The sequence below is a fragment of the Drosophila erecta genome, unplaced genomic scaffold (assembly GCF_003286155.1).
Source record: "Drosophila erecta strain 14021-0224.00,06,07 unplaced genomic scaffold, DereRS2 tig00000021-arrow-pilon, whole genome shotgun sequence".
In the NCBI taxonomy this organism is placed as follows: domain Eukaryota; kingdom Metazoa; phylum Arthropoda; class Insecta; order Diptera; family Drosophilidae; genus Drosophila; species Drosophila erecta.
The window spans coordinates 164,216-187,796 of NW_020825198.1; the positions used below are offsets into that span (position 1 = coordinate 164,216).

A 23,581-nucleotide genomic window follows, 5' to 3' on the forward strand; every position below is an offset into this window, starting at 1 on the left:
GTGTTTTGTGGATAATATGGTTGTGTTATATAACTAATATGGATTAGCACATAAAAAACACAAGCACGAACACGACAACCATCATAGTTACTAGCCTATTTATTTTTAATCAAACCTCTTTAACTGCCGTATGAATCCCGCATTCGGCTGAATACATGGTCTCCATGATTTTACCAGATTGTATGCGTCTTCGTAGCACATGTCACGGCGCTTCATTAGATAGCCGATAACCACGGAGGGTGATCGCGAAACGCCTGCATTGCAGTGGACGAGCACACAACCCTGCGACCTGTGCGCATCTTCGATGAACTCCATTGACACTGGCAAGACGTAGTCCATCAGGTCGGTTTCCGGCAGATCCAGACAGGGCAAAAATTTACATTTTACTGGCAAGGGACTGTCCAACTCGGGCGTCTGAATGCCGAGACTCAGGATGTGAGTTAACTTATACTTTATGATGTTGGCCACGCTAACTGCATCCTGCGAGCCTAGGTAGAGAAAGTCGCTCAGAATGCAGGCGGGCACAGAGTCCGGCTTGGTATCCACGACAAAACCGTATTCACGAGGATCCAGTTGCTGGGAGCATTGGGCAACGCCCTCCATACAGTCGGAGGAATTCCTTCGCTCAATGTAGCGCGCACCGGTGGGGGTGGTCACAACCGTGGCGGTGGGTCTCAGGTTGGCCATTCGCCTTTGCAGCTCATACAGCAGTATCATTGCGGTCTTAAATGTCCGTTTCTCGGTAGTGTACCCTGCACAGATAGAGTCCACAGGCGGGAGCAAGGAGAATACGGGAATCCCAAGAATTCTTCGAGGGAACGGTGAGCATCTGATACAGGCACCGCTCGTCGATGCGTCCGTTACCCAAAGCGATTAGCGCGCCGACAATGCGCCTTACTTGTTTGTAAAGAAACGACTTAGCCTTGATCTCGATGTCCCAATAGTTGTATGTTTCAGCGGCCAGAATGGCGCTCGAGGACAGGGCCCGCGTTTCACCTGGACGTATATTAATCTCGTCGATTTTACGCACTGTGAACATTGGGTGATCCCGACTAACTTTCTGTCGGCTGACACTCATGAAAGTGCGAAAGTCGTGGACGCCGATAAACATTCGCGCTGCAGCCTTGACTCTATTAATATCAAAGCTAGAAGATCTGTAGTGGAAGAAGCAGTTAAAAACATTCTATGATGGTTATTGGAGTTCCTTACTGCAGAAAGTAACATCGATCGATTTCTTCCACTGGTATGAATGTCTCGTACGCCTTATTACGGAGATTACAGTCTCCCAAGGACGAATCCTTTGCGACGGCAAAGCGGTAGAGGTATGTCCGTCCAATAGCGTCGTAGCGGCAATGGAAGGAGTTGTCCACCAACTGACTACTGAGCACTCGGATGGGAAGACGCTGTTTGTTAAGGGTTCGGTTGAGCACTCCGGTTAAAGTGGTTGTATCATATGGCTGTCCATTAGGACGCTCCAGGTCCACCTGCACGGTGGAGTGCAGGGCGTGTACGCCGGCATCTGTTCTGAAAGTTAAGGGAGACTATAGAGTCTACAGATAATCTACATGCATATATGGTCTTGCACCTACCGACTGGAAAGCACGGTCTGTATTTCGTTTGTTGGGTGAAAAACCTGCAGCGCCAGCTCCAAACAGCCTTGTACGGAGTTTGTGTCCAGACGCGATTGCTCTAACTTGTTCACCGTCTTCTGAATACCACTGTAGGGGAGGGAAGTCCTGCTTCAACAATTCATTCCCACAATTCGACGCACTTACCGAAAAGTCGTACCGATGTATGAAATGTTCAACAAATACCTATGCATGTTATGCACCACAAGCTACAAGCACCATTCATGTCGCTAGAGGTGGGCGTGGGGAGGTAGTTGATCTACGCTCCTAGAGGTGGGAAAGTAAATAATGTGCTGAATGATTAGGATTAGGAATGATTCAACAAGTTGAAAACCTGAAAATCAACAATAAATCAAATGTTGTGTGCAGTTCCTTGCAAAATAAAAACACTGGCTGCAGCGGAATTCTTTTTGTGCCATAGAGGAAGCTATCGATAAATCGACTGGAAAATCGGTTCTCGGCATTAAGCAAAAACGGAGCACCCGGCCACATTGCTGTCAGAAGTATTTTGTTTTGTAATAAGAAAAAGTATAATTTTGCATCTCCCCAAAGCCTTTGCAACTTTGTGAGAGACGGCGAACGGTCTAAAACTTTTGTCTTTTGCACAGCAGTCCTCCAAATTAGAAGCTACAGAGTTCGGCCCTCGGCATCAGCAGTCACCAGACCAACCAGTCACCCCACCCACCACGTAACTAGAATGGCCGGCTTTCCCGAGCACGCCCGCGAAGAGGACTATGAGGTTAATGGCTGGATCCGCTTCGGTCTTAGGCTAGGCGTCAGCGCCGCCCTACATCCGTTCGAATATTCCAAGAGCCTCATCCAGCTGGGTTACGAGCCGATCGCTCCTCTGCCCGGCAAGTCGCTACTGGGCAAGCCGATCATGAAGTTGCCGAACATATTTCAGTACGGTTGGTACAAAGTTCTTTTTTGCCGAAACCGAATTAATATCTTCTTTGTTGTTCCTGCAGCTGGCCACATTCGGCGGATCGACGGCTTCTACGGCTGCTACCGCGGTCTAGCTCCCAAACTGGTGGGTTCTCTGGTGGCCATGGTGGTAAGCGAGCGAGTGGCCGACCAACTGGGCCTGGAGCAGCCAGAGGAGATTAAGGACGACTCTCAGCTCAGTGAGGAGGAATTGCAAGTCTTTGATTTTCACGTTCCCAATATCCGCCGTACAACTCTTGATTTGCTTTCTTACAGGTACGTCCAGTTCAAGACGAGTCTGAAGCGGGATATTGTACTGACTGTAAGCGGAATCGTGGCCTCTCATCCTTTTCACGTAATTTCGTTGCGCATGATGGCGCAGTTTATCGGCCGCGAGACCTTGTACACCTCTATAGTGGGCTCTGTTGGCGAGATTTGGAAGTCTGAGGGAATTGCAGGATTCTTTGCCGGTCTGGTGCCAAAGCTGCTTTGCGATTTGGCCTGCCTTGTGCTCAGCAGCTCCACGATCTACATTCTTAACAAATATGTTATCAAAGACAAGTTGGGCAGGCAATACAATTCCGGATTCACACAGTTTGCCGTATCTAGTTTACTGTATCCACTGCAAGTGGTGTCCACCTGCTCGGCGGTAAGTGGCTCACGTCTAATGGCTGGCCAACCGCCAATTATGCCGGCCTACAAGAGCTGGGTAGACTGTTGGAACGATTTGCAAGTTCGCGGTGAGCTTAAGCGCGGAAGCTCCCTTTTCTGGCGGTAGGTGTTACCTTGGACTCAATGGTAAAATTAGTAACTACAGAAACGTCAACTTTTCAGGTCACAATCCATCAGTTCACCAGTAATAGCCACCTCATTCGCGCCCTTGCCTAAGCTGGCGCGATACCAGTAGAAGTCAACAACGTGACTGGACGATTACGAACTGGCCCTGGAGTCCACACTTTAACTGCCTAATTGTGTTTGCCCTGCATTTCAATGGATCCTCGGCAATGACAAGCTTAAATCCAAGACAACTGCATTTTTCTACTGTCTCCAAGCCCAGCCACAATTCCGTTATTACAAGTTTAGATCTACGTTGAAGTGGATTTTCGTCGTGGTCCGTTTGTCCTGCGCACTGCATCCTTCGCGATGTTTTCTTTTCATTCAGCAACTAACTAGCACTGAAATCGCGAAGAAATTGATGACTACAATCTTTCCCAATCCTGCGCAGACTCTGATATAATTATTGTTACTGTTTACTGCAAAATTTTGAAAATAAATCGTTGTGCCCTACCAGTGGAACTACAACTTTTTCATATATATTTTTTTAATTTGTTTGCCACTTCAAATTGCTTATGTATCGTAACCTTATTTTATTTTGTAACCCCGAATTTGTTTAAAAAGGTTTTATAATATTTTGTTTCATATATACTTTTATCGCGCATTTTATAACGTATTGAAAAAAATGAAAAAAAAATTAAACAAATTCAATTGACTATCTTATTCCGTTTATGCTTAATTTCTGCAATATTTTCATGTTTATAATACAATTTATCTGATTGATCAATTACACGATTTTTACAGCCTATTAAAAGCTTAAAGATAGTTTGAGTTTGTGTAAGTTATCCTGTGCTAACTACGATAGGCGCTAGTATCATTTTTTAAAGTATTCATACTTTGCTGAGTAATTTATTGGTTTAAACGACACGAGTTTCGGTTATTTACAACTGTTACTACATCTTCAATTCTACCGAGCAAACAACACTACGAAAAATTCTTATTTGTAGTTGGTCTGCAAGCTGTTGTGAACAAAAAATTTAAAATTTAAAAATAATTTACATCTTCGAAAAATTCTTATTTGTAGTTGGTCTGCGAGCTGTAAGCCGAGGGTATATATTTTCACATCACCAAGTTTGGTTTTTTGAAATAGCGTTCATTTTGTGCAAGCACCCTCTAGTTGTACGTCCACACAAATCACCTTAATACCCATCCTTTCGAGTCCTTTTGATTCCGCAGTAATTGACAAGTGGCTAGGCGTGGAGTACAAGAACATTTGTAATAAGTTACAGACTAAAATGGAAAAGTAAAGGAAAGTGCCGTTCTAAAAAATGTTGTTTTTAAATAAGGCTTTTTTGCTTTTATTAAATTTTTGCTAAAAACTAGAATTAAAATTAATAATCATAATCATTAATTAATAATTAGAGTTAACGTAATGGTATTAATTAAAAACATTTTTTGCGCACAAATATTTACAATTACAGAAGTGTCGTTAACTTCTAAATTTATTTCTTGCTTGGTTCTTTACACAATTATATTAGTTATTCTCTATTTTTGCCTTTTCGCGGGTTTTATTTTAGAATAAATATTTGTTGCCTGGGTTCCTTAAATGATTTTTTTTTAAATTTTGTTTTGCCCCTTTAATCGAGATAAGCCCGATGCAAATTGAAAAGTAAATGGGAAGTAACTTCTTTAACTATTGGCGACAAAAGAGCAACAGAAAGTCTAGGTGGACCGGGGCGTTGTGTATCGTTCCGCAATCGGAATCTGGAATGCAATCACACCTACCAAACGGTACTGTTTTAGATGGCTTTTTCCTTCGGCATGTTTTGTGTATGTGACTTGGCTCAAGGCTGCAGGCACCTTTGCTTATAGAAAACCAGTGTACTTTTGCCTACGTTACTATTGCTTTAACACCATATAACGCAAAACAAACATTATCTTTCCTCTGGAGTTTTTCGATACGTTGCATTCTTACACGCTAAAATACAAACAATTCCCTTTCTAAAATGATAGGGAATTTTGTTGTTAAATTTTTGTTTTCTCCTCTACGTACATGTTTGGGAACAGGGACTATTATATGCACTTAGATTGCGGCCAGGGTCAACCGACTTTGATTTTCGCTAAGAACTACAATTAATGACTATAGCTACAATTGTTGAAATTGTTGTTACTTTTTGCACGCATTTAACACTTTTTGCTAATATTTTACGATTATTTTACACATTTTATTAAATAATTATTAATAAATAGTGTTTATAATATATGCTTGGGTTTATCGATCATGTTCAGTGAGTAGGAGGCGTGGAAGGATTTATAGGTGAATGGAAACTTTATAAACCTAAACCGAGAGCATTTTTGGATTTTTTAGGCTAGACGACTGTGTCTGCTATTTTGTTTCTTTTATATCTTTAATACAGTATTTTACAAAGCCTTAAATGTACAATCTGCTTCTAAAAATGTACAATTTATATTTTTTGTTTCTCGCATAATGTGCTATATGCATATTAATATTTTATAGGTGTGTAGAGATAATATCTTCTTTACGCTGATGCGATTACAACAAACCAGTTACAGACAGAGAGAAGAATGGTTAAGGGGCTTACAAACTAACTGTACAATTTCAAGTTCGATTAAGGACCTGCAGTTCGCTCATTTACTACAAAAGCTAACACTCTAATAGGGGCGAGGGCAAGGAATCAAATCACAAAGGGAGGGGATTATCGAAAGCTTGAATGAACGAAGTTACAGGATACGCTTACATGCGACGTTCTCGCGTTCTCCGATTATCATCTAACCTCACAGTCTTTTTTCAATGGAAGTAAACCGCCTTCCCCGCTGGCGCGTCCTCCTCCACTGCCGTTGTTGTTGTTCGAGTTGCTATTGCAGGAGTTGCTGGATGCCGATCCGGTTCCACTGGCTGAGGGCAATGAGTTGTTGCTATTCTCGTAGTTTCCCACGTTGACGCACAAAGGGGTGGTGGCACCCACAAGGGACGACTGCACTCCCATCGTAGCCACACCGCTCTCGGGCAGGGAGGTGGAGTCGTGCACATCTGCACTTTTGCTGGAGTCTATTACCAAGCAGGGCGGGGATGGGGTACCCGTGTCCTTGCCAAGCAGGGCTGGCGACGTATTAGCATTCTGGGAGTGCGGTGTAAAGCTGTTTAGTAGCCTGCTTTGTGGTGACGCTTCTCTGAGGGGTGATATAAGTGGCAGCTCCATTATCGGAGACGTGTTGTCTGCCGTAGGCTCATCCTTTTTGTCCGCCTTCGTGCCGATTCTATAGCCGCCGCCAGATGAGTTCCTGGCTATTTTAAAGCGCAGGGGTGCTGGCGCCTCCAATGTAGGAGGCTGCTCCAGACTGACGGTCTTTGTCGTGGTCTCCGCCTTTCGTTTGCCAAAACGGAGGATCAGCTTAGGCTTATCTCCTGGCGACGCACTGGCCGTGTTCTCGATTAACGTAGTGGTCATACTGCTGCTTAAGATAAGCTGTTGCTGTTTTTGGCGTTTCTTCTCCTTCTTCTCCTTTTTGGGTTTGGAAGACTTGGGTCGTTTTGTGGGCGGCTGGGGCATTATGAGCGACTCGCCATCTTGGACAACAACTCTCTTGTTGCTGTCCTCGCCCTTGTCAAAGTCCTGCATGACTTTTTTACGGTAATTCATCGAGTCCCTCTTGATCTCCTCTAGTGTAAGAGTGCTATAATTGCTTGTCAAACGCTTCTTAGGTGGACAAGCCCTTCGGGTCATCTCATAACTGTAGTTTTGGCCCTCGTCGACGCTTGAAACCCCTGAAGGTGCCTCGTTGGCCGCCAACCCCCTGATTTTGATCTTCAGTTTGGGGGCCTGGTGGTCATCCTCACTGCTTTCGAGAGTCTTACTGCGTCCTCGCCGCTTGCCTGCACTACTAGCTGCACCTGTCTTCCCGTTGTTGTCGTTATTGCTACCTGAGCTGCAAGCGCTACGCCGTCTGCCGTCACCCGATGCTACTCCTGCACACGCTCCCGCACCGCCGGAAAGCATCTGTTCCTCCACAAGGGCCAAGTTCGCATCAAGAGCACGCAATTCCCTGCTGCTGGGGTTCTTCTTGAACCTTTTCGTACCGTTGCCGCCTGAAAGTTCGTCTTCTTCCTCCGACTTCCGCAGATTCTCGAGAGGCAAGCTGTCGGATGCGGCGGGCAGTCCGCATGAGCTATCGTCATTGTGGTTATCTTTCTGTACCACATAAAGACTAAGAAGTTCCTTCTTTCGCATGCGGCGCGAGTTGCCGCTAACGGCTGATGATGCACTGACTACCGTCGAAGTGGACACGGTGGTTTGCACTACATTAGACGACTGCACCAGGGTACTTGTGAGAGTCAGACTGCTGCTGTTCGTCATGGCGTTATAGTGTTCTGGATAGGCCAGCGGACTCTTGATCTTAAGTTTAATATGAGTTCGGGCATCTGAAATCGAGGTCTTAGAGTGTGGTATCGTGCTGTCTGAGTCAATCGATACCTCCTCTGAAGTGGCCTCTAGAGAAGCTTCAACCAGCGAGCCCTCGACCAAATGCGTTGCAGCACCTGTGGCAGCCGCATTGGGTGCCATTTGGTTCGCTTCTGTGCAATGTAAAAGAAGATTTGCTGCAGGCTGCGGGTTGGGCGCAGCTGGAGGTGCAACTAGTGTCGTTGCTGCTGAATGCTGCTTGCTGGGCGAGGTTCCAGTGCCAGTTGCTCGCAGTGCCGACTGGAACTGGCGTTCGTCCTCCTCGTTGAACTCGCTGAGCGTCTGATCAGCAGTTCCCGAGTCAAACGCACCCAGAAGATTATTCTGGTAGGCCTCTTGAGATGCTGTACTGTGCGGCGCCTCAAATCCAAGATTGTACGTTCTCATGTCCACAGGTCCTGGGAGCACTGGATGGAGAAGAGGATTGGTGGTTGTTGAAGTTGTTGGCGTTGTGGCTGGCTTGTTCTGAGCTCGTGGGGTTCGAAGCTCAAAACTTCTTCGCCGATCTCTTAGCGATTGCAGATTCTCCACACCTGGTCCTGCTATGTCGTCAAACTCGTTGTTGAACTCAAAGGGAGTTCCGACCAAGTTATTGACTATATGAGTATTGCTCCCGTAATCTGACATTGGCGGTGGCAGTACCATAGCCATCCCACTTGTAGCGCCTCCTCCACGTCCTCTACCCCTTCCACGACCCCTGCCCCTGCCCGGTGCTCCGGAGCCACCGCTTCCACGCGGAGCACGTTGGCGCGGCTTGCCTTGTAATGTGTGCGTCTGGGGGTCGTATTTTGTCGGCGGCAATGCCACCACGGGAACTGGTGCTGGAGGCGTTGGTGGCTGCAGAGACTGCCTGGGCGACTTTCCTGGCGATTTTCCTTGCGGAAGCTGGGGCGATTTGTGCGTCTGTTTTTTAGATAAGTTACTGCCGCTGACGCTTGTTCTCTTGCTTGGCGAGTCTTTGGCTGTAACTGGAACCGGTGGGGTTGGTGGCATCATCGACGCAACGGCTGCTTCTGCACAGCTGCTTAGAAGCTGAGCCGGATATGTCGGCATTTTTCCATCTATCGGCGAAGTCAGAGAAAACGGATGATTAGGTGTTGTTGTAGTCTGAACAGGAACTGTTGAAAGCGCAGGTTGTTGTACAGAAAGCATACCCAAACTAGCCGCGGAAAACGGTGTTCCGGAGTACTGGTTGACCTGAGGCGGTGGTGGTAGTGTAGTGGACTGCACAGCACCGACAACTCCAACTCCGCCATTGCCATATAAGCTTGAAGGCGGTTCTGTCGGCGTTGTCTGCGGATGCATAATACCAGCTAGTTGAGGGTAGATAGTTCCGTTGTACTGACTGTTTGGAGTTCTCTGCTGTTGCTGTTGATGAGTTGGCGTTGTCGGTTGATGCTGCATCGTATTAGTATTGTTGAAAATTGGTATGGAATCAATTCCGTTCACCATTGGAGGTTGGTTAAAGGGCGCTGTAGCGTTTGCTGCAGTGCCAGGCCCGGCATTACCACTTGGATAGCTGTACAAAAAGTTTTTACAGCTCTTAAGCTGAGCAAGAGCCATTGCTGTTGTCGTCGCAACGACTGGAGGTGGCGGAGGAGGATCATTTGATTCGGACACTGAACTAGGCGAGCTACTTCTTCTCTCAGCGATGAGATCGCTTTCATTCCACGGCATTCCTCCGAACGGCGACTGCATTCCTGTGCTCTCATCGTAGTCGGTGATCTTCGTATTGGCTCCCGTTCCGGATTGGGTGGGAACGGTTGCCGCTCCGCGGAAGCTTCCAAGAGTGTTCTTCACCGCTGCCGCTGCCAAGTCTACAAAGTCTGGAGTGGGTCCCGGCTGCCCTACATTAGCTCCACCGTTGCTGGATAGGGGACAAGCCCCTTTTTGGTGGGGTGATTTTTCAAGAAAGAGACCTAACGTTGGCGGTGGCTGAGAGTTCGGAAAATTTACTTGAAACCCAAGACTGTTCATTGTTGCGTTGGTGGGTGTAGCATTTGGAGTGCTGGTGAGACTGTTTGCATAGCTTCCACTGTTGGCTGTCATAGGAGAATCCTTTATAGTCAATGATGCAACAGAGTTAGGTCCAGATGAGTTTCCATAAATACACGTTTGTGATGATTGCAGCTGTTGTTGTTGCTGGTGCTGCTGCTGTTCCTTTTGGGCATGAATGATATCCTCTGGGTCCGCAGCATTGTGAAAAGGAAAAACCGATGGGATGGCTGGAGTTGGAGGTAATAGATCGACTGCCTCCTTGCTACTGCAGTCATCCTGTGCCTTGCGCTTCGTCTTGCGCAGTTTTTCTAAGAGATTTCGGGTTGCTTGGATGCTATCCTCCTCACTTATTTGCTTACCCCTGTCTATACTAGACCCAATTAGACTCATCTGATTGGGAGGATTTAACACACTGGCTAAGTTCGACGCGAAGTTGTTAGCGAATTTACTGTCCTCCATCTCTAGTATTGTCTCAACGATGGGTAAGTGCTCGACAGGCAGTTGCTCGATTAGGGGCCGTTGCGAAGGCAGCTGCATAACTGTTGGTACAACCTCGGCCGCAGGGGATTGTACAACAAGCGGAGGAGGCAGGGATTGGTCATGCAACTGCTGCTGTTGCTGCTCTGCAGAGTTCGAGTCCAGTTCAATTATTTCCGGGGGATCGGGCGGAATAACAGTGACGGCTGGAGAGGATGTAGACGCAGAGTACTTACTCGCATTTGCAAGCAGCTCGTTTTTACGTTCCTCTTCGAGCTCCCTAGCCATTTCCATCTCGTTGAGGAGATGTTGGGTGTGATGCGTGTGTTCCTCGTCTGGCTCGTGACTACGTCTCCTTCTTCTTCGTCTGGAACGCCAGCGCATACGCCGTCGTTCGCTGAGATCACTTCCAGCGTCAGACAATTCGTCATTAGAGGTAGGAGTAGGAGTGGGCGATGCAGGAAGCGGAGCAGCCGGTGGACGCTCATCATCGATGATGTCTGCCAGTTTACTCGCGCTCGCAGATAGTTGGGTTCGCGTTGGAGCAGTGGTAAGCTCCTCATCAATATCCATTGGTAGTTCGCCAGCTTCTGCCGCAGATTCTGGGTCCAGATCGGGTTCGGGCTGTGCATCTGCTCCCAGGTCCGTCTGTTGGAGGGACACCTCTTCGGGTTTATGATCGCTTTGATCTTTTACGATAGGTGTCGTAGTAGCAGTTGGAGTTGGTGACATTGGTGGTGGTGTAGCCTGTGCAGAATGGTTCATCTGCTGCTGTTTCTTATTCAACAGCTTGTCCAATGAACTAGTCGCTTTCCCACTGGCTACTTTCCTCTGGCTTATTTCTTGTTCCAAATTTGCCACCTTCTTGGGAGATTCTTCCGCTCGAGATTTACATCTGGATACTGTCTTTTCTGGAGACGATTTAGCAGTGGGCGAGGGCGGTCGCGACTTGGAGCCACGAGTCGCTCTTTTGGTGGCCTGTTCCAACTGGACCTGCTTTACACTTTCATCCAAAGAGCCTTGGAGGCGATGTGATTTCGGCGTACTTTTGACGTCATCCTCAACGGATACCCCCGCTTTCTGCAGTGCTGCCTTTGGCGATTTTGTTGTAGAGTTCTGACGGGACCGAGTAGTTGGTGTATGTAATATGTTGACCGATGGTGGCGGAACAGTTGATGCTGAAGGCTTATCCATAGACTTGCGAGGTGAACGTTTTGGCACAAGAGAGGAATCAGATGGCATTTTCGCAGGGGCTTCTGCAGGCTCTCTGTTGGATGGGTTTTCCGAATTGCTGGCCTGAGACTCGCTGTCCGAGTCGCTGCCGCCACTGCTGGAACTACTTCCCGAGCTGCTAGAGGAGCTGGAACTTTCGCTGTCGCCGGAACTAGAACTTGAAAGATTGGGGACAACTACGCGGCGCTTAACCGGGGGAGTTGTTTTTATGGGTGTCACCCCCACATCTTCTTTTGATTTTCTTCTGCTGCTTAAGGGTTCCTTTGGAGTAATTGTTGCTTCTTTAATTGAGGTCCGTCTTGTCGGCTTAACTGGCGTGGTGGAAGCTGGCGCAGATGATCCCGAGCCGGACCCCGTTGCCGAAGTCCCTGGTTCTTTTTCCGAGGTATCGTTTCCTGTTGAGAAAGATTCTAGAACGGGTTTACTACTCTTCAATTGCTCCGCTGCCTTTTTAGCCGCTTGTCGTTGGGGAACCAATGAGACTGCAAAGTTCGACTTGGCTGAGACTGGGGTAGCGACGACAGACGGGGGCTTGGTTTGAGTAAGCGTTGGGAGAGCAGGCTTGTCATTTTCTGTAATAGATGGCGGACGTGCATCCTTTGGAACCTTTGGTGGCCTTCCGCGCTTTCCACGTTCAGCAGGTGCGCTTTCGGAAGTTTTACCAGCAGTCTTCTGTAAGTGTTCTTTCGGTCGTACCTTTTCAAGACTTGATTTATCCGTTTCATTCGAAACACGAGAGCTTGAGTCCTTGAGCTTGCTTTTTGCAGTGACTGAAATCGAATTTATTTCCGGCTCTCTGACTCTGTCGGACACATCTGGCTGTAGCGTCGTGGCGAGATTTGTGGATCGCATGTTCTCAGAAGCCTTCTTGGCTGCCTGGCGCTGAGGCACCACCAAAAGATCAGCCGGATACGACAACTTGGCATTCGTGTTCGGCTTGGTTTTTGTGCTGTTCCCGATACTGGTAGCTCCTTCCTTTCCTTCCCGCGTATTTTTCGCTTTACTAGCTGAGGACGCTGCTTGGGAAGTCGAAGGTGTTGTGGATGCTGTCCCTGGCACAAACTCTTTCATAGCTGCCTTTGTTCTAATAGTCTGCTGGTTTTGTGAGTCACTTACGTTGCTTTCAACGGTCGCCTGCTCCTCCTGGTCTTTTTCTTGGGCCGAGGAACTGCTCTCCGAGTCAGAGTAGATATGCTGTCCCAAATTTCTACTAATGGCCGAGCCAGTCGTGGCAAGTCCGGAAGTCGTTATGCTTTCACGCTGTCGTTCGCCCCTTAGAGGCAACAATTCTTCACTTTCGTCGCTCGACACGCTCTCCTCGGCATCTTTATCCATTTGGGCAAGTCCTCGCGTTGTCGTAGACAATTTTCTTCTTGCTGAGGCACCAGCTCCTTCTCCAACGCCTGATTCCGTGGTTGGTTTCGATCTAGTTCCTTGGCTCCTGTTAGGTACTGATTTGCTTTGGATTGACCCACGTCTCGCGCCACGTTCTGGTTCCTGGCGGTTTCTACATCGCTCGTCTTCATCGTCGCTGGAACTGCTTGCAGACCTGGAATACGGATACGCTGCAGACGCACCCGTAGCTGCTTCACTTTGACGTCGCTGTCGCTGTTTTTGCCGCTGCTCAACGGAGCGAGCGTAACTTTGTTTTTTAAGAGGACTTCCTGAGGAAGACTTTCGCTTGGAGACTCCGCTGCCCGCGCTAGAGCTACCACTTTCACTACCCGAATCACTTCCTGAGGAACTATCGGAGCTACTGGTACCATTCGGCGAGCTGGAATTACCTGATGATAAAGTGCCGCTTGACGAATGGGAGGTCGTGCTACTGCGGATATTTGAGTGAAATTGATTTTTGTTGTGGGTCGACGTCCCCGCCGCCGCGCCGCTCTTCGAGGCACGCCTCCCTGTAGGATGCTTCCCTGGCGGGGACCGTACCTTGGCGACAGTCGTTGCCGCCTTATTCCCTGCCGCAGACTTCTCAGGTGAGGATGTGCGCGAACTAAGAATGCCATTATTCAGCTTCTTGTTTGGCGAAGCTTTTGCAGGCTGCTTGCGTTTGGTAGGAGACTGAGAGGCACGGCCACGGCCCTGTTTACCACTCTGCAGCTTACCCATAAGCTGTTCAAGGATGTACTTCAAATCCTGGTACTGCGCCGGCACAGTTTGTCCTCCCACAGAGCTGTAGAAAGGGTCATACAATGTAGGTCCGTCGTTGGCGTAGATTACAACGTTCAGATCCATTACAGGTTGTTGCTGCTCTTGTTTGGTCTGTTGTTTCTCCAAGCGCATCTCATCCAGAACTCCAAGCTGCTTGTAGAAGACCTGCTCACGTAGCTTAAAGAGAGAGCGCGAGAGCTTTTCTCTTCGGCTAACCATATAGCAGAGATTACGAACGCGCTCCAAATCCTGTCGCAAATGAACCACCAACTTATGATTTTCCATGTCCTGCTGCTCCTGCTTGCGGGCTATCATCTCCACGTCTTCGGACTTGGGCGGGATAAGCTCGCGATTGTGTCGGGACTTTCGCTTGAGCTTCCAATAATTGTAAATGGCAACAATAGCATCGTCGTCGACATCAAAAAGATGGCAACTGATGTCATTAAAGTTAACATGCTTATCGAACTCAGCTTCCACCTCCTGAAAGTCAATGGGAAAAGTTAGCACCGAATGCATGCAGAAACCACAATGGAAAAGAAACTACTAACCTGAAGACGCTGAGCTCTGGCTTGGTTACGTTCCTCGGAGGTCAGTTCGGTTTTACGGTGATTTTTTCGCCTGCGTGGATCCTCTCCAGTTGTCCCACTCGCGTTGTTGCCATCGTCGGCTCCGCCGCCAGCCCCACTGCCGTATCTGTTCGCTTTCTGCATGGCGCTTGCGACTGAGGCACTGCCTCCCCCATGACTTCCAGCATTTTCCTTCTTACCCTTGCTCATACTGTGTTTCTGGCAATAGGAGCGCAGCTTCACGCCGTCCTCAGCATTGCCTTCCTCTATGATTGCACGCATTTCCAAGCCATGCTGAAACGCACAAGTCACATGGTAGGCTGTTTTACAGGGCTTTACTGAGCACTGGATGCAGCTGCCAACGCGCTTGCGGCAGAGTACACAGATCAGGGACCAGCGCGACTGAGGAATGCTTGAGATTTTCGTGATGGGTTCCATGCGATCCACACACCCAATGCTGACCTCGGGTATCCACAGAGCGCAAGAGACGTGTGCCCAGTGCTTACCCGACTTGTTGGACTTCATGGCGCCGCCCTTGTTTGGGCAGAGGACACAGTCAGGCTTGATTCCCATCGAACACGTGCGGCATAGCCATTGTCCTAAAACAAAAGTTTACATGAGTACACACTGATATTTTCATACCACCAGGTGCTGCTTACCTGATGGAATTGCTGTAATGCCATAACAAGCCTGGTGCACACAGATATTGCAATTATCACAGAATACCATTTCGTTCGCCTCCTCGGAATCGGGCGATCGGCAAACATCGCAGATGACATTCTCATCGAATTCGATACCCAAGCCTTCTTCCTGTTTAAGTATGACTTGAATCTGTTCCCAGCAACGAACCTATAATGCAAAAGTCAATATATTGGTATAGGAAGGGGCTTAGGGAGCTTACCTCTAGCTCCTCAATGACGCGCTCGAACTGCGTCGCGTTTATGGGAAAAGCACCGCATTGGGCACGATCGCTGTTATAGAGGCGTAGCCAAGCCTCGTCAATAGGATCTATGTCATAGGCACATGTGTTCTCCGCCAAGGCAACAACATTCGTCAGGTAATGCAGATCCGGCGAGTAGTGCTCGTCTTTGGTAATGCGCAGATAGCGATTTTTCGGGCTGTAAACGAGAGCCGTACGGCAAAGTATAGGTCAGTTCACAAATTCACGGATACGGAATTACAAATTTGTTAGGTATTAGCTTACAGCTTAAAGTCGTGCGCTGGAGACACAACAGGCTCGGGCAGAACATAAACGCATGGCTCAGGAAGGGAGTCTGGGTTAACGGGCACTTGCACACCCTTTTCCCATTCCTGCTTCCATGGGTCCGTTACTATTAAATACTCGTAGTTGGCCAACGGCTCAGAGTCTGGCAATTTCATTGCGCTAATGAGATCCTTGCTGCAATTTAAATTTGAGTATTATTGAGTCGTTTCTGCTTGGTTTGCTGGTCTATTCATACCGGTAAAGTTCAGCTGGGGCTTCCGTTGAGCTTCGGTTGTAGATGCTCGACATCTTGATGTCCGCCACAGACCGCGCCTGCCAGGAGCTACTTGAACTCGCCCCCTGCGACTTGCACTTGCTCGCCGACTTGGCCAGTTTCGTTGACTTGGATTTGCTAGTGCTGGTAGCGCCTGCCGCAGCTCTTCCTTGTCCTCCTCCCCCCGCTTCCGTCTCTGGCTCACCATGTTTGCTTTTGCACAAAGGCAGAACTGGCACACGATCTGATCCTGTGGCTAGACCCGCTCCAGTCACTTCAGCTACTGCTGCCGTAGTCGCTCCATTAGGTGGCCTACCCTTACGCCGCTTGGTGGGCGGCGGCTGCGGCTCAACATCCTTGCGCTGATGCTGTTGCGGCGGCGGATGGTGCGACTGGTGATGATGCTGATTACCGCGCTTACCTCTTTGTGACATTTTTCATTGGTGTTGATTGGATATTTGTGTGTTTTTGCTTCGATTGGTACCTTGTCCCTTGTGTCTTGTGCTTTTTAGAGAACGGGTTCTTTGCTGCAAGACCTAGAATCAAAAGCACCTTCAGTACGTATTTCAGGAGATGGTCTACTAACCAAATTTACTTACTACATGCTTAAGGCCACAGTTGGCGACACCACACCGGCTGCTGCTGCTGCGCTCTCCTGGCTGTGGTGCGGTCGTGATTCTTGGTGGTCCACCCTTTGTGCCCCGTGGACATGGACGCCGCTGCTGCCCCAGCCCTAATATCCAGTAGCGACGCCACTTTGCAGTCCTGTGTGCTCCGCACTTCTCCACGGGCGAGTTAGTCCACTTCCACTGCCACCTTCCGCTTGCTGCCTTTTGTTATTGTTCGTTGTTTATGCACACACTTTTGCAAGTTTTTCTCTGGCGCTAAGCTCACTGGTTTGGATTCTCGACGAGCATTTGCTAGTCTGGCCGGAGAGAAGACAGATGCTTGTTGGTTATTCGCTTATATCAGGAGCGTTCCCAGTTAGTGTCCACATTTTTTGTGCATTCCGAAAATACACAAAAAATATAGAAAAACGCTTAAGCTGCCAATAGGTGACTGGTGCAACACCCACAGGCGCCCTCCCGCTCGCACGCAGCACGCTCGTTTAAGGGCGCGCTTACTATGCGCGTGAGTGCGAGTAAGAGGCAAGCAGGTGGCGTGCGTGTTGCATCCGCCAGCTTATACTCGGCACCCAGCATACCCCTCCGCCACTTCACTACTCGGAAGCAAATATAGTTTTTGCACTTTTTTACACTTTTATTATAACAACTTATTTGTTATTGCTATCCGTACACCTAGGCGGCAACTCTGCGCGTCTCTAGCGCTTCCGAACACGACACGCCTACTCAGGGCGCGACTTTCGCACTGCCCATTCTTTGGGGGAGTTGGGATTTTGTTATATATTTTACATTTGGGTTTTTTGCCGCCGTAGACACACACGCCAAGCACTTGTTACTGGCCGCAAACCGCTCACAGCCTTCGCAATTCGCGAAGCGTCCGTATAAAACTCACGTTTCCCAAAATCGCATTTGCGTTCGCAAGAATTACAATTCTTTTGATTATTTATTTTATTTTTGAGCAAAAATTATTTTTCTCAGATCGCCATGATGAACGGTTGCAAATTTAAACTATCGAGTGCATTTAGTCGGTGGTCGCTATCGATACACAGCTTGGGTATATACAGAGTTGCATTCATCCCAGCGCTGTATTTTGTTTTTAAACATTTTCCAAGGTAATTTCATTCTAAACCGTATTTCAATAAAAAAAAATATATATATAAATATATTTTAAGTTATAATAAGTTAATTAAGAATTTTTATATTTTTATCTATAAGAATTCTTAGTTTCTTTAGCAAGCAAATTAAATATAAATAATTATATAACAAAAATTGTCGCAAATAATTGAAGTTGAGGAAAACACAAAGTTCTTTTAATTTTTCTCCTTTAGAAAGGAATTTTTTATACGTTTAGAAATAACTGATAAGCTGAAAGCAAACATACACGGCAGAAGATGATTATCGGTTACCGCGGAGAACTATCGGATGAGCACCCAGGAGCCCACCACCAGCACCAACAAGAAAAAATATGTATATTTATAATTATATGTAAAAAGGAAAAAGTCGCGTCGCACAAAGGTAACGTGAATACTATTTAATCGGACCCCTGATGCAGCGATAAGCAGATTTTTTTTTCAACGGAGCCTCGCTAATTTGACCGTCCTCTGCTAGATTGTCTTCTTTGTCTCTCTCAAAAAGTCGGGCGGAACGCTGTGGTACTGGAATATTTGTAGAGTGGCTCAGCAAACGCAACAAACATGTCAAACACTCCAAGTCTGAACAGTAGTAGTAGCAATATCAGTAGCAAGCCGCCACTTGCCCAGAAGCAGGACACTTACAGTAGCGACAGCAGCGAGGAAGTTCTTGAAACAGCCGAGGAGCGGAGGAGGCGCATCATGAAGGAGCGTAGCCGACTAAACCGTCCGCAGCACAACATGTCAGGCGGAGGGGCTGTGCCCAAGCACGACATTAAGTCCCCATGCGGAGCATCTCCCAGCTGCCAGGCAACGGGCTCCGGAGTGGGCCGCCTGCCGGTGCCTCCCGAGAGGATCACCATGCTGGTGGACGGCGTGCGCTTTACGGTGGAGCAGTCACTGCTTACAGCACATCCCACCACAATGCTGGGCACCATGTTCGGCTCTGGATTTCAGTTCGCGCATACCAACGAGCGTGGCGAGTACGACGTCGCCGATGGCATCTCGCACTTGGTGTTCAGAGCCATTCTGGAGTACTACAAGAGCGGCGTTATCCGCTGCCCGCCCACTGTTTCGGTACCGGAACTAAAAGAAGCCTGTGATTATCTGCTCATTCCCTTCGACGCAACCACCGTGCGCTGCCAGAACCTAAGTGAGTATACTGCGAACTGTTCCTGCCAGGGCGAACCTTAGTTGTGGCCACCTCTGCTTGTTTTCCGTCTCTTTCCTTGTAACATGCCCTCTGTTATGTTTGACATAAAGGAGGCCTTCTCCACGAGCTTAGCAACGAAGGAGCGCGACAACAATTTGAACTCTTTCTTGAGGACCTAATTCTGCCCCTCATGGTAGCCTCGGCGCAGCGCGGGGATCGCGAGTGTCACGTTGTGGTGCTCCTTGAAGACGATATGGTCGAGTGGGACGAAGAGTTTCCGCCTCAAATGGGCGAGGAGTATTGTCAGAGTGAGTGGATTTAAAAAATGTGATTTGCAATTAGTATCACGGAAATGTAAGCAACACTAACATTTCCAACGCAGCTGTGCACAGCACTGCCATGCATCGATTCTTCAAGTACATCGAGAACCGCGATGTGGCCAAACAAGTCATGAAGGATCGCGGTTTAAAGAAGATACGTTGCGGCATAGAGGGATACCCCACCCACAAAGAAAAGATCCGAAGGAGGCCTGGTGGACGGGCTGAGGTCATCTACAGTTATGTGCAGCGACCTTTCATCCACATGTCCTGGGAGAAGGAGGAAGCAAAGAGTCGCCATGTTGATTTCCAGTGTGTAAAATCCAAGTCTGTAACGAATCTCGCGGAAGCAAATGCTGATCCGCCACTGGAGTTGGACGCAAGTGCGTAATGCTCGATATGGAGAGTAACAACTCCCTAAAACCAAAATTCCTTTCCAGGTGGAAATCCGATTCCCCCTATCGCAGTAGCTAATCCGCATCCCAATAACGCTGAGCTTGCTGTCGGTATGGCCGTCGCACCCGCAGCTATAGGCGTGGCTGGTCCAGCAGTCGTGGTAGCCGTCGACGAGGCCGCCGGAGGCGTTGTAATGCTCAACGAGTTGGACCAGGCAGCCATCGCTGTTGCTGTCGGCATAGTTGAAGAAAATATGTAGATCAACATACCGATTGGTAAGCGAAGCCCACTGCCAGAGCAGCACCGCGCACAGAAACACTTTACGTTTTTCATTAACATTTTTATATGTATATGTAATAAATGGAAATTTCGAACACGAAATCCAAGCCAATTGATTCACGGATATAAGTACGAGGACGTTAGCAGACATCTGCAATTACGCTCCATCGAAGGCATCCCGCTCGCCCTGTGGAAGTGTCGAAGTCTCCCAGTTCAGTGATCGATCGATAGCCATTTTCCACTTTTGATAGCGCAGGTTGCGATCGGTGGCACTAATCGATGGCTTAATGGCTTCTCTGGGACCAGATTTTGAGAGTGGAGCCTCCATTTGGTATCGGCTTTCAACGGCTTTGTAGGCTGCCATTGCAGCTCCCTGAAACAATTGTTGGGTTATTAAAGCTGCCTTTACTTCACAAGCTAAACTACTAACCAGCGCTGTTGTCTCTGCGATCTTCGCCCGAAGTACTTGAATCCCTACTAGGTCGGACTGAAGCTGCAGGAACAGATTATTCACAGTCATGCCCCCGTCCACCATTAGCTTGGCCAGTGGTATCTTGCAGTCCTTGTGCATCGAATCGAGGATATCACGGACCTGGAAACAAACTGCTTCCAGGGTGGCTCGTACTATGTGCTCACTTGTTGTTTCCTCACTCAGTCCACAAATAACACCACGTGCGTCCTGATTCCAGTAGGGGGCGTAGAGTCCATTAAAAGCTGGCACAAAGTATACGTCAAGAGAGTTGTCCACAGTGCTAGCCATGGTTTCTATTTGCCCCGAGTTTTGAATAAGATTTATGTTGTCGCGCAACCAGTTGAATGCAGCACCGGCAATAGACACGCTGCCCTCAAGAGCGTAAAATGGGACTGCTTTCCGTCCTAGTTGGTAGCCAACAGTCGTTAGCAAACCGTGCGTTGAGTGAACAATTGACGGTCCTGTGTTATAAAGCAGAAAACATCCAGTGCCATAAGTGGCTTTCGCCTGACCTTTGGCCAGACATTGTTGACCTACTAGAGCGGCTTGCTGGTCGCCCAAAACCGATGTTATGCCTATGCCCTGCAGCACGCCCTGCGCAATGCTGCCATAGAACTCCGCGCTCGAGCAGATCTCCGGCAAAATGGTCTTGGGCAGCCCAAAAAACTTGAGCAAGTTGGCGTCCCACTGAAGGGTTTCGATATTCATGAGCATAGTGCGCGAAGCGTTGGTCACGTCCGTCTTGTGGACACCACAGTCCTTCCCACCCGTAAGATTATACATCAGCCAGGTGTCGATGGTGCCAAACATGGCCGTTCCCTTTTCCATAGCCTGGCTGACAGCCGGCACGTTGTCTCGCAGCCAGCGGAGTTTCACTCCTGAAAAGTACGGAGACAGAGGAAGTCCGCACAATGGGCGCAGGTAGTTGATGTTTCTGGCATTGTTCGGAATAGTTTCCAAAAGCTCCTCCACCGTGCTGGTAGTCCGATTATCTAGCCAGATGATAGCGTTGACTAGCGGTTGGCCGGAGTTTTTATCCCAGACGACTGTGGACTCGCGTTGGTTTGTTATTCCAATCGTGATTATTTCCTGAAACGAGCCGAAAGCTTAGCTGTCAATTTCAAATATTCGAATTGAGTAAAAACGGTCAACTCATGTATATTTATTCCTTGGTTGTGTACACACTTGTTTGCCATTCTCTGGGAAATGCCGTCAGCCAGGGGAATGGTAAAGAGAGCAGGGCAGTAAACAACTTAAGTGAAAATAATTGATAACACCTTACGACGTAACCGATTCGGAAATTTTCCACAGCCGGCGGCCCGTTTCAATGTCAACTCTATTTAATATCATAAGACGCAGCATTGTGATCGCCAACCATCAGCAGCTACGCAGGATGTCCGTCCAGGAGAGGAGGGATCAAAATGCGACCATTGCTGTGGGCCAGATGTGCTCCACCAGCGACAAGGCAGCTAATCTTAGCCAGGTGATAGAGCTAGTGACTAGGGCCAAGTCCAAGAACGCCTGCATGCTCTTTCTGCCCGAGTGCTGTGACTTTGTGGGCGAGAGCCGGACGCAAACTCTGGAGCTCTCTGAGGGTTTGGACGGCGAGTTAATGGCGCAGTATCGGGAATTGGCGAAGTGCAATAAAATTTGGATTTCGCTGGGTGGCGTGCACGAGCGGAACGATCAAAAAATCTACAACGCGCATGTTTTGTTAAACGAGAAAGGGGAGCTGGCAGCAGTATACAGGAAGCTGCACATGTTTGATGCAACGACGAAAGAGATTCGCCTGCGCGAATCTGACACAGTTACGCCGGGCCCCTGCCTTGAGCGCCCAGTGAGCACTCCCGTTGGCCAGCTAGGACTTCAGATTTGTTACGACCTGCGGTTTGCTGAACCGGCGGTTCTACTCAGGAAGCTGGGTGCCAATATGCTAACATACCCAGCCGCATTCACATACGCAACCGGTAAGGCGCACTGGGAAATCCTGCTGCGTGCCAGGGCCATAGAGACTCAATGCTTTGTGGTCGCCGCGGCTCAGATGGGTTGGCACAACCAAAAGCGACAGAGTTGGGGCCACAGCATGATCGTCAGCCCCTGGGGAAAAATAATGGCTGACTGCGGCGAGCAGGAGCTTGACATAGGCACGGCCGAAGTGGACCTTTCCGTGCTTCAATCTCTGTATCAGACCATGCCCTGCTTCGAGCACAGACGAAACGACATCTACGCCCTAACAGCCTACAACATTCGCAGCAAAGAACCCACCCAGGATCGCCCATTTGCCACTAATATCGTAGACAGGCGCACGATTTTTTATGAGTCTGAACACTGCTTCGCATTCACCAACCTACGCTGTGTTGTAAAGGGTCACGTCCTGGTGTCCACTAAACGAGTGACTCCACGCCTTTGTGGCCTCGACTGTGCCGAAATGGCGGATATGTTCACCACTGTGTGTCTGGTGCAAAGAGTGCTGGAGAAGATTTACCAGACAACTTCTGCCACCGTCACTGTGCAAGATGGTGCACAGGCGGGACAAACTGTTCCACACGTACACTTCCATGTGATGCCCCGCCGTCTGGGAGACTTTGGGCACAATGACCAGATCTACGTGAAACTAGATGAACGCGCCGAGGAAAAGCCTCCGCGCACCATCGAGGAAAGGATCGAGGAGGCGAAAGTGTATCGCAAATTTCTACTGGACATTAGCTAGCCCCAACCCTTTCCCTGCCATGTGATTTATTAGAACATATAATAAAGAGATTATCGATCGGCCATATCGGAATGGTTCAGATGTGGGAAGCGATTCATCTGAAATTGACGTACCTCAACCTTCCCGCCCACGGCCACAAGTTTCTTGCAGGCTCCAGCGATGCACTCGTTGACCGTGTTTACTATGGCCATGGGATCCTGTTCGCACCATCCCTCCTTTTGAAAAATTGACTCCACTTCAATCTGATGGAAGCACACAATTTCGTCAGTGCCCGCACGAAATATTATAAATCGCGCTGAGGTGGTTCCCTCGTCAATAGCCCCAACGAATGGACCAGATAGTGTAGGTGGAGGCGGGGTCGTCTCAGTTGTGGGAGAGTCCATTTTTTACTGGGTGTTCAGAGTTCACCTTTACGGTCAATAAATGTCAGCACGCTTTCTCGCGAGTTTGTTTCACACTAAAATAAGTTAATGGAATCTTGTCGACATATTCGACGGAAATTATGCGATAAGAGATAAGGTGAGCGAGCCTTCTCTTTGCAAATTGTTACGATTGCGGTGTGTGCAAGCTGAAAACCCGTCGGATAGTAAATATTTACTGCGGATGGGCGCGACATAACGTTTATGCAGCAGAGAAGAACGCGATTTTCGCTATTGAGAAATAAACCTAAACTTATTAAATCACTTGATTTACCATAAGGTGCTTTACATTCTACAATTTTGGTTATAAGTAACTATTTATCTATTCGTTTAATGACTATTATTTTATTAGAAAATATATCTTAT

At 48.3% G+C, this 23,581-nt stretch overlaps 7 protein-coding genes across 15 annotated transcripts; 3 read left to right on the plus strand and 4 right to left on the minus strand.

The window, feature by feature from the left end:
* Positions 1 to 81: 81 nt before the first annotated feature.
* LOC26527079 (tRNA pseudouridine synthase-like 1) lies at positions 82 to 1,878 on the minus strand. Its single transcript, XM_015158906.1, has 4 exons — positions 1,776 to 1,878; positions 1,590 to 1,718; positions 1,210 to 1,524; positions 82 to 1,154 (listed from the first exon to the last, which is right to left on the minus strand). The coding sequence occupies exons 1-4, from the start codon at positions 1,820 to 1,822 to the stop codon at positions 725 to 727; spliced, it is 921 nt and encodes a 306-aa protein (XP_015014392.1). The 5' UTR covers positions 1,823 to 1,878; the 3' UTR covers positions 82 to 724.
* On the minus strand, positions 82 to 1,878 carry LOC6544642 (dual specificity protein phosphatase 19). Of its 2 annotated transcripts, none has more exons than XM_026977985.1 (4): positions 1,776 to 1,878; positions 1,590 to 1,718; positions 1,210 to 1,519; positions 82 to 1,154 (listed from the first exon to the last, which is right to left on the minus strand). In XM_026977985.1, the coding sequence occupies exon 4, from the start codon at positions 715 to 717 to the stop codon at positions 106 to 108; it is 612 nt and encodes a 203-aa protein (XP_026833786.1). In that variant the 5' UTR covers positions 718 to 1,154; positions 1,210 to 1,519; positions 1,590 to 1,718; positions 1,776 to 1,878; the 3' UTR covers positions 82 to 105. The 2 variants fall into 2 exon arrangements, with proteins under 2 accessions (XP_026833786.1, XP_015014200.1); XM_015158714.1 differs by having other exon boundaries at positions 1,210 to 1,524.
* A 202-nt stretch (positions 1,879 to 2,080) lies between these two features.
* On the plus strand, positions 2,081 to 3,854 carry LOC6544643 (mitochondrial carrier homolog 2). Of its 5 annotated transcripts, none has more exons than XM_026977980.1 (5): positions 2,081 to 2,143; positions 2,237 to 2,536; positions 2,597 to 2,765; positions 2,829 to 3,326; positions 3,387 to 3,854. In XM_026977980.1, exons 2-5 carry the CDS (start codon positions 2,326 to 2,328, stop codon positions 3,457 to 3,459), a joined length of 951 nt encoding a protein of 316 aa, XP_026833781.1. In that variant the 5' UTR covers positions 2,081 to 2,143; positions 2,237 to 2,325; the 3' UTR covers positions 3,460 to 3,854. The 5 variants fall into 5 exon arrangements, with proteins under 5 accessions (XP_026833781.1, XP_026833782.1, XP_015013596.1 ...); XM_026977981.1 differs by having other exon boundaries at positions 2,240 to 2,536; XM_015158110.2 differs by having other exon boundaries at positions 2,081 to 2,131.
* A 927-nt stretch (positions 3,855 to 4,781) lies between these two features.
* LOC6544644 (PHD finger protein rhinoceros) lies at positions 4,782 to 17,388 on the minus strand. 4 transcript variants are annotated; one of them, XM_026976675.1, is made up of 9 exons: positions 17,013 to 17,224; positions 16,316 to 16,641; positions 15,699 to 16,252; positions 15,443 to 15,637; positions 15,140 to 15,356; positions 14,898 to 15,087; positions 14,221 to 14,837; positions 8,962 to 14,152; positions 4,782 to 8,868 (listed from the first exon to the last, which is right to left on the minus strand). In XM_026976675.1, the coding sequence occupies exons 3-9, from the start codon at positions 16,148 to 16,150 to the stop codon at positions 6,113 to 6,115; spliced, it is 9,618 nt and encodes a 3,205-aa protein (XP_026832476.1). In that variant the 5' UTR covers positions 16,151 to 16,252; positions 16,316 to 16,641; positions 17,013 to 17,224; the 3' UTR covers positions 4,782 to 6,112. The 4 variants fall into 4 exon arrangements, with proteins under 4 accessions (XP_026832476.1, XP_001970980.2, XP_026832474.1 ...); XM_001970944.3 differs by lacking the exon at positions 17,013 to 17,224 and adding an exon at positions 17,232 to 17,388 and having other exon boundaries at positions 4,782 to 14,152; XM_026976673.1 differs by having other exon boundaries at positions 4,782 to 14,152.
* Positions 17,389 to 17,644: 256 nt separating this feature from the next.
* LOC6544645 (BTB/POZ domain-containing protein 10) lies at positions 17,645 to 19,730 on the plus strand. The gene is made up of 5 exons (XM_015158112.2): positions 17,645 to 17,854; positions 17,948 to 18,622; positions 18,733 to 18,930; positions 19,005 to 19,322; positions 19,380 to 19,730. The coding sequence occupies exons 2-5, from the start codon at positions 18,034 to 18,036 to the stop codon at positions 19,592 to 19,594; spliced, it is 1,320 nt and encodes a 439-aa protein (XP_015013598.1). The 5' UTR covers positions 17,645 to 17,854; positions 17,948 to 18,033; the 3' UTR covers positions 19,595 to 19,730.
* LOC6544824 (glycerol kinase) lies at positions 19,672 to 23,452 on the minus strand. Its single transcript, XM_001970946.3, has 3 exons — positions 22,910 to 23,452; positions 20,045 to 21,175; positions 19,672 to 19,987 (listed from the first exon to the last, which is right to left on the minus strand). Exons 1-3 carry the CDS (start codon positions 23,177 to 23,179, stop codon positions 19,772 to 19,774), a joined length of 1,617 nt encoding a protein of 538 aa, XP_001970982.1. The 5' UTR covers positions 23,180 to 23,452; the 3' UTR covers positions 19,672 to 19,771.
* On the plus strand, positions 21,191 to 22,897 carry LOC6544825 (nitrilase and fragile histidine triad fusion protein NitFhit). The gene has a single exon (XM_026976677.1). The coding sequence runs from the start codon at positions 21,414 to 21,416 to the stop codon at positions 22,794 to 22,796; it is 1,383 nt and encodes a 460-aa protein (XP_026832478.1). The 5' UTR covers positions 21,191 to 21,413; the 3' UTR covers positions 22,797 to 22,897.
* Positions 23,453 to 23,581: the final 129 nt, after the last annotated feature.